The sequence below is a fragment of the Oncorhynchus kisutch genome, linkage group LG24, assembly GCF_002021735.2.
Source record: "Oncorhynchus kisutch isolate 150728-3 linkage group LG24, Okis_V2, whole genome shotgun sequence".
Taxonomy (NCBI): Eukaryota; Metazoa; Chordata; class Actinopteri; order Salmoniformes; family Salmonidae; genus Oncorhynchus; species Oncorhynchus kisutch.
In genome coordinates, this window is record NC_034197.2 from 18,626,726 (window position 1) to 18,635,747 (window position 9,022).

The following is a 9,022-nucleotide window of genomic DNA, read 5'->3' on the forward strand; positions in this document are numbered from 1 at the left end:
GAGCAGTAGGCTAAAGGGGAAACTGGCATACCAGAGTAGCAGTGAAGTCTAATAGCAAAATTAGCTCAAGCAAAGGAAAGAATGAGAGGTTCTGAATCCAATGGGTGCCTCTGGGAACCTTTGTTTCATCCTCTGTGCCAGAACAAGAACACAGCCTTCAGTTCTACCACCATCAGTAGGTTCTCAAATATGGCACATATCCACAACAAAGAACAAAAACTATTGTTTGATTTTCAGTCAAAAACAGTTCAATGAACGCCCTCCAACTTAAAAGTGCACTTAATATACATCAGGAATATTGAATTGTGTCGCACTACAGATGCAATGTTAAGACATTAAATCACTTGAGTGCATTTAGTATGAGGTTTGGGTTATTCTCTGAAGAAACTTCTTCTTGTCTAGATACTTACAATAAACAAACACCTACTACTGTCTTACCTATAAATACATCATTAACATGTGTCAGACTTCCACTGTCCAGCCCAGATGGGCGGTAAAGGCTGTGGATTTTAAATAATTCCATTGGTGTCATCAGGAAACGGACCTCCTGAATGTATACCCAACACTGGTCAATGTCTAAGCCTAGTATAAACAAACAACATTACCTTCAAAGGGTGTAGATGCACAGCATCTGGACAATTGGGTGTCATTGTTAGGAGGCAGAATGCATTCATTTTGTTGTTTGTACCATTCAGGAATGTAAAGGTCCATTTCAAATGTAGCTCTTTAAACAAATCAGCTTGTATGTCCTTTCCGGAGTCATCAAGACGCCTGTGAATGATCAAACTATTTATAAATTACAATCCCATTGAACCCTCACTGTAAAAATAAATATCTCAGAGCTAATGGAATAATGGAAAATTGATACCAGGGTTGATATAAACACACATATACACAACACATTTCTAGAGAGGGGCCAAGCGTGCTCACAATGGCCTGTGTTGTATGGAAGCCCCCCCCCCCCAAAAAAAGATAGCCGACGTCTGGAAAAGGGAAGAAATCTGACTTCTCCTGTTTGAACTGCACGCTCAAACGAGGACTTAGCCTAAATATTTCCACTGAGAGAGACGGCAAAATATATTATCCCATGATGAGGTTATATACACACCCTGGCGCATATGCACACACACACATACACACCTACATGCCCTTACACACACACAGACACACACACACACACACACATGCACCACATGCATAGACAGACATGCATATATACACCAACATCCCAGTAACACAAACATTACTTCATCATTTGATATATAGATGTGATGACAGGGCATGACTATACCTGATACCTTTATTCAATCAGACAAACAGTGAATAATCTTCAGTTCAGATATAAAAGGGGAGGTGTTTAAGAACAGGCAGATGTCGTCCTCTGGCTGGTTCTACCTCGCGTGTCACTATGTCATTGTCTCTGTAACATGGTGGAATGCCTGACAGGAAAAACAAGAAGGACCCACGCTCAGAGAAGAAAAAGGGAATGAACGAAGGAGAGAGGCAGGGAGAGAAAAGTCTCCCCAAACAGAACCAGATGGAGGGTGTAGGGCGCTCTTTGATCTCTACTCTGCCTGATTGATGTTGCACATTTCATTTCCTCGTCAGGGATGTGACATAATGTTTCGGCCACTATTTTCTATTTTTTACTCTCTCTCTCTCTCTCTCTCTCTCTCTCTCTCTCTCTTTTCTTTGCAGTGGTCAACACACCAAACAATGAAAAGACATCAAAACTGTGACCATCGAAACCAAAAATGCTGGAAAAGACAACTTGACTGGAAATAGTTCTGAACCAACCAGTTCTGCTAAATCTACTTGTAAATGGACTGAAGCAGCTCACAGCGTACCAGAGTAAGACACAGTGGAACTGCTGTGAGTGAGGGACCATGTCTATATTATAGCATGGCTGACATCCACAGGAATGTCTAATGCTTTAGCTGTGACCTCAGTCTACATCGAATTCAACAAAAGAAATGAGCAGTCGTGAAGCAGAGATCTCCAAAGTGTAACCCACTAATATTTAACAATGGCTGCAAACACACTGAGAGTTCCTGAGAACTCATTTTGCAGTCAGAGTCCCTATTTAATATACATTGTGGAAGGTGGTGAGTGAGATATGACTCAACATAGGGAGTTTTCAATTATTCTTTCAATATTTTGTGTGTGAAACGTTGGCAGCCTTGAAGCAAAACTCGATTGCACGTAAAATTACTGTTTGTTTTCCACATGCCAGATACTTTTAAATAACACTCAGACCAATCCCAAAGAATAGAAGCTAACAAAGTGATGAATTGCACAAATTCCAACAGGGACACTATCCCCTCCCTCCTGTGACAGAGGCACTGTTCACCCCACTGCCCAAAGCTGTGGGACACCCCCACATCTGGCCTCCATTTCCTCCAGTAAAGAGACACTTCCTGTGGGCAGGCTTTGAGGGGGAAGGGGGCTGCACGTCTAAAGTTTGGGTATGCTGAGCGGGTGCAGCAGGGGCAGAGGTGATATAGATTGGACACAGGTCAGGGTCAGAGGGGTATCCACTAATGTTATGGTTAGAGCAGGAATGGGCACAGCTTGGATAACAGACAGTTTCAGTGAATAAGCTTTATTGTCTGTGTTTCTGAACTACTGAAATCTCATTGGCTCCTGAACATATCTAAAAGTTTCAAAATGACAGACAGTTAATTGCCTGCATTCTCGTGATACCTTAGGAAATGTAAATAGATGTTTGATAGAAGTAGGCCTAAAAGGTAGTACTGTGTTAAGTGAACTACTGTATAGCAAACAGCATGTACAGTATCAGTATGTACAGGTAGTAGGAATAAAAGTGGTGTGTTCTTTATAATTGACGTTGCTTGAATATCTGTGGGATATGTTCCACATTTGAGGAACTTGAAGTTGGCTTTAGTAAAATCCCTCTTAATGTTAGAAAAAACATCTGTTTCTTTACTGTTCCAAGATGGGGGCTTTAGAATCCACTTTTATGGATAAAGTTAATAAACCAAAAAAATATGCAGGTCTTACTGATTCTTTCCAAGGATTTCCGACCAATCTCTTTCTCTCTCTCTCTCTCTCTCTCTCTCTCTCTGTCTCATTTTGGAGAAGGGGGCGCAATAAAATTAATAAAGAAAGTGGTGCCACTTCAAAGCCCAGCTTACTACCAGGAGTTTGGTACCTGTGGAGCCACTTCAAAGCCCAGCTTATTACCAGGAGCTTGGTACCTGTGGAGCCACTTCAAAACCCAGCTTATTACCAGGAGCTTGGTACCTGTGGAGCCACTTCAAAACCCAGCTTATTACCAGGAGCTTGGTACCTGTGGAGCCACTTCAAAGCCCGGCTTATTACCAGGAGCTTGGTACCTGTGGTGCCACTTCAAAGCCCAGCTTATTACCAGGAGCTTGGTACCTGTGGTGCCACTTCAAAGCCCGGCTTATTACCAGGAGCTTGGTACCTGTGGTGCCACTTCAAAGCCCAGCTTATTACCAGGAGCTTGGTACCTGTGGTGCCACTTCAAAGCCCAGCTTATTACCAGGAGCTTGGTACCTGTGGTGCCACTTCCAAACCCAGCTTATTACCAGGAGCTTGGTACCTGTGGTGCCACTTCAAAGCCCAGCTTATTACCAGGAGCTTGGTACCTGTGGTGCCACTTCCAAACCCAGCTTATTACCAGGAGCTTGGTACCTGTGGCGCCACTTCAAAGCCCAGCTTATTACCAGGAGTTTGGTACCTGTGGAGCCACTTCAAAGCCCAGCTTATTACCAGGAGCTTGGTACCTGTGGAGCCACTTCAAAACCCAGCTTATTACCAGGAGCTTGGTACCTGTGGAGCCACTTCAAAACCCAGCTTATTACCAGGAGCTTGGTACCTGTGGAGCCACTTCAAAGCCCGGGTTATTACCAGGAGCTTGGTACCTGTGGTGCCACTTCAAAGCCCGGCTTATTACCAGGAGTTTGGTACCTGTGGAGCCACTTCAAAGCCCAGCTTATTACCAGGAGTTTGGTACCTGTGGAGCCACTTCAAAGCCCAGCTTATTACCAGGAGCTTGGTACCTGTGGTGCCACTTCAAAGCCCAGCTTATTACCAGGAGCTTGGTACCTGTGGTGCCACTTCCAAACCCAGCTTATTACCAGGAGCTTGGTACCTGTGGTGCCACTTCAAAGCCCAGCTTATTACCAGTAGCTTGGTACCTGTGGTGCCACTTCAAAGCCCAGCTTATTACCAGGAGCTTGGTACCTGTGGTGCCACTTCAAAGCCCAGCTTATTACCAGGAGCTTGGTACCTGTGGTGCCACTTCAAAGCCCAGCTTATTACCAGGAGCTTGGTACCTGTGGTGCCAATTCAAAGCCCAGCTTATTACCAGGGGCTTGGTACCTGTGGTGCCACTTCAAAGCCCAGCTTATTACCAGGAGCTTGGTACCTGTGGTGCCACTTCAAAGCCCAGCTTATTACCAGGAGCTTGGTACCTGTGGTGCCACTTCAAAGCCCAGCTTATTACCAGGAGCTTGGTACCTGTGGTGCCACTTCAAAGCCCAGCTTACTACCAGGAGTTTGGTACCTGTGGAGCCACTTCAAAGCCCAGCTTATTACCAGGAGCTTGGTACCTGTGGAGCCACTTCAAAACCCAGCTTATTACCAGGAGCTTGGCACCTGTGGAGCCACTTCAAAGCCCAGCTTATTACCAGGAGCTTGGTACCTGTGGAGCCACTTCAAAACCCAGCTTATTACCAGGAGCTTGGTACCTGTGGAGCCACTTCAAAACCCAGCTTATTACCAGGAGCTTGGTACCTGTGGTGCCATAGGAGATTTAATATGCACTGCGAAATGGCACATGCCCTCGCAAATCAGGTTTTTCCTTTGTTCTTACAGTAATCTATCAGCCTCTTACTACCTAAATGACCATTTATAAATTACAACTCAACTCAATTACAACTGCCATTATAGCGCCGCACTATTCTCTTCAAACCACTGTAGCACAGTCAAAGTCAAGTCCCGGTCCAGACATCCAGCAGAGGACGCCAAAGTCCCTCTAACAGTGGATTAGGAGTGGATGGGTGGATGGATAGTGATCCTGGAATGTATTTTTGATACTCTCCCTGACATACTGTCAACATCCAAGATACAATGCATGAAAACTAGTCTGTTTATTGTTGTTATTTTGTGCAGAAACATTTCAACGGCACAATTCCATGATATGAATATACTAAAAAAGATTGGCCTAATGTTTAATTTGTTTCATCAGTCTGTTTGTTGTTTGTTATCTAGGCCATATGTTTTTTGTAATGATGTATGTCATTTTTCACCAGGAGGGCCACCAGGAGGGCCACCAGGAGGGCCAACTGACAAGCCCCTGTATGTAATGTGTATATGACAAATAAACAAACTTGAACTTGCTGGACTTTTGACCTTTTTTTACTTCCTTTACTTGTTTAGTCTTGAACCCTGCATTGAATTTGAGGTTTGCTTATTTTTAGCATGCTAAATAAATAAACAAACAATAGAGACCTCTTCTTATCGACCTCAATTAAACCTTGTAACCTCTGTACAAACATAAAACAAAACAAACATTTTTTAGAGTGAGGTGTTTACAGTAAACACAGTACGATGGTGCACGTGTTTATACAGTATGTACAATACTGAGTTCCCCCATCTCACATTGCAGTTTCCTCAATGTGATGGAGGGGTTTCAATCATTGTGACTGAGTTATATTTTTTAAAGACTTTTGGTTATTGGATTCAGAACATATTTTAGTAACAATGTGTACTGGCAGCTTACTGCCAAGGACAGCCCCTATGGCAGGAATCTTGGGACAATAACCTCTCGGAATGTTGCTCAGCACACATTTCAACTTTGCTTTACCAGCAAATATCAAAGCTTACTTCCTTGACTTGTTCTCATTCCCTCTGTCTCTTCAGTGTGTGTAGAGTCCAGTGTGGAGAATTCAAGTGAATAAGGAAGGACCATGCCTCTGTCTAAACCAGAGAAGCTGTTAGAACATGAGCTCAGCTGCCCTATCTGCCTGCAGCTCTACACGGATCCCGTGTATCTGCCCTGTGGCCATAACTACTGCCTGGCCTGCATTCAGAAGGCTACAGATGTCAGCGGTGGAGAGAAGAGCCTGCCTCAATGCCCTGAGTGCAGAGAAGAGTACGGCGGTACAGAGACACTGCAAAGGAACTTCAAGCTCTGCGGCATCATAGAAGGCTACAGGGCCGTTGCGCCAGCAGACCACCTGAAGAGAGAGCCGCTGAAGGTGCGCTGTGACCACTGCCTGGACATAGAGACACTGGCCATCAAGACCTGCCTAAAGTGTGAGGTGTCCCTGTGTGCCAGGCACCTGCAGCACCACACTGAGAGGGAGTCCTTCAGGACCCATGACTTGGTGGAGCCCCAGACTGAGCTGGGCCAGAGAGGTTGTGCCATCCACGGACGCCTGCTGGAGTACTTCTGCGCCAGCGACATGACCTCTCTATGCGCCAACTGCTTCATTGAGGGCACCCACCAGAATCATGATGTCCTGACGTTCGAGGCAGCCGAGGAGGAAATGAGGCGGGCCCTGGAGATTCAGAGCAAGGCGGTGGCCAACAGGCTGCAGCTGACCGAGACCCTGCTACAGAGGGCTGCTGAGGACCAGGGCACCTCTGAGGCTGTGGGAGACAAGCTGCTGTCCAAGTCTGTGGATTTGATGGACAGCATGGTCGGCCTGGTGAGCAGGTACAAGGACAGGATGAGCCTGCTGCTGGAAAAGGAGAGAGGCCATCAGAGGGAGAGCTGGCAGAGTGGCCTGGGGCTTCTAGAAGAACAGCAGCAGCAGCTGATGGAGGCCCACCAGCGCACCACTGAGGCCCTCACAGAGACAGAGAAGTGTCTGTTCATCAACAGGTTCCTGCTAATTGAGCCCCAGCTCAGGGAGGTCGTGACGGGTACCGTGGCCAGAGTGCCCAACAAGGTCCCTCTGAACCCCAAGCGGCTCCAGGCCAGCCTGAGGATGGAGGACTTCAGGGCAGAGATGGCTCGGCTCCTCCAGTCTCTCCACGTCCTGCTAAACCCTCTGGAGCTGACCTTTAACCTCAGCACAGCCCACACCAGCCTGCTGCTCTCCAACGACCTGCAGACAGTCAAATACAGCGGTACCAAGCAGGCCTACGCTGATAACCCAGAGAGGTTCAGTACCGCACCCCAGGTCCTGTGCTCCCAGGGCTTCACCAGTGGGGAGCACATCTGGGTGGTGGAGGTGGGCGACCAGAGCATGTGGTCAGTGGGCTTGTGCTACAAGAGCATGCCCAGGAGGGGTGACCACAGCCGGCTTGGGCATAACCCGGCCTCCTGGCGTTTGCAGTGGAAGAACAAGAAGCTGACGGCGTGCCATGCCTCCTCAAACGTGGCGCTGGCGGAGATGGCCAATCAGCCACTGAGGGTGGAGGTGGCTCTGGACTATGAGGGGGGAACACTGATCTTCCACAGCACCAAGGACCGTCGGGAACATCTGCACACGTTCAGGGCTGTGTTCAGAGAGGCTGTGTACCCTGCGTTCAGCATCCTCTCCACCAGAGAACAGTCCTGGATCACGCTACAGAGTGGAGTGTAACCCTCCCTCAGCCTACCACTTAGTCCACCTGGGCTTGACATACAGAGTGGAGTGTAACCCTCCCTCAGCCACTTAGTCCACCTGAGTTTGAAATGCCTTTGCTTCTGACTAACCAAAGAAATACCTTACTGATTATTATGATTATTACGGATAAATATATGGGTAAAATGGGTAAATCTACATCTCTGTTTGAAAACATCTATGAATATTCAAAAATGTGTTCCATGCTAGTCCTTTAGTTGCTCCTTTTTGTTGCACAGTACATCATCAGTCATGGTCAGTATAGATGTATCTTGTTATTCACAATGAAAGGAATGCCAGCTTCTGATTGAGTTTGGTGCATGGCTAGATTCAGTAAATAGCCATATCTATGTGGTGTTATGCTATTTAGGTGTTTTAGAGCTGATATAGTGCAAAAATAATCTGCCATAGTACATGTGAATATCAGCTACTTTATTTTCAAATTTGACAGTTGTTGACAACATGTCAAGAAATGTGTGCGTTGTAATTTTATTTGAAAATCAGTCCACTTTGGAATCATAATGTACAGAATAAACAGTTATATTGCTATTGTGCTTTGCTGATTTGTCTTTGATTCAAGGCTTGTATTGCTGAATCTGCACAGTCCTTCGTTTGTTGTCAAAATTCCATGTCTTTGCATCCTACATGCACACAAACTTGTGCATTGGCCCAACAACCTACTATCAGGAGCTAATACTATGAAAGATTTAACCTGTATAAATAAAAATGAGCAACAGGATGTAGGTCCACAGTTCATTTTAGTTTAAGGCAATGTTCTGTTGTAACCAGACACCAAAGATCATTTTTGGCAAAAGCTCTAAAACTATGCAAATGGTATTCTCCATCACTAAATACATTTTTATTGATGTAGTGGTATTGTGTTCAAATTATTGTTGATGCACTGTCTATTTAAGCAGATTATATTTGTGTACCTGTTTTTCATATCACTACTGTAAGTCAAATAAATCACAGTGTGTGCTTATTTCATGAAAATAATGTATGAGTCTCCATTGGCTTTTGAAATGGTCAGTCTCATCATGTGGGCGTTAGGAAACACATTTGAAGATATTTACATACACAGCCCTGATTGGTTGATAGGATGGTCTAAATAGTTTGACAGTTGTTTCAAAAGCTGTGCTCCCATAGTAGCCTATTTTCTTTATTTAACTAGGCAAGTCAGTTAAGAACAAATTATTATTTACAATGACGGCCTAGGAACAGTGGGTTAACTGCCTTGTTCAGGGGCAGGACGACAGATTTTTAACCTTGTCAGCTCGGGGATTCGATCTACTGGCCCAACGCTCTAATCTCTAGGATACCTGCTGCCTAGCTACTGTCTATTTAGATAACATTCCACTCCTTGTACTGTGTCATATGCGAAAGTTGTTTAGCATGACAAGGAGTGGCAAGAAGGGGAA

At 45.4% G+C, this 9,022-nt stretch overlaps 1 protein-coding gene across 1 annotated transcript; it reads left to right on the top strand.

Annotated features, from left to right (window-relative positions):
- The first annotated feature begins 5,897 nt into the window (after positions 1 to 5,897).
- On the top strand, positions 5,898 to 8,594 carry LOC109869619 (E3 ubiquitin/ISG15 ligase TRIM25-like). Its single transcript, XM_020459877.2, has one exon. The coding sequence runs from the start codon at positions 5,958 to 5,960 to the stop codon at positions 7,581 to 7,583; it is 1,626 nt and encodes a 541-aa protein (XP_020315466.1). The 5' UTR covers positions 5,898 to 5,957; the 3' UTR covers positions 7,584 to 8,594.
- The last annotated feature ends 428 nt before the right edge of the window (positions 8,595 to 9,022 follow it).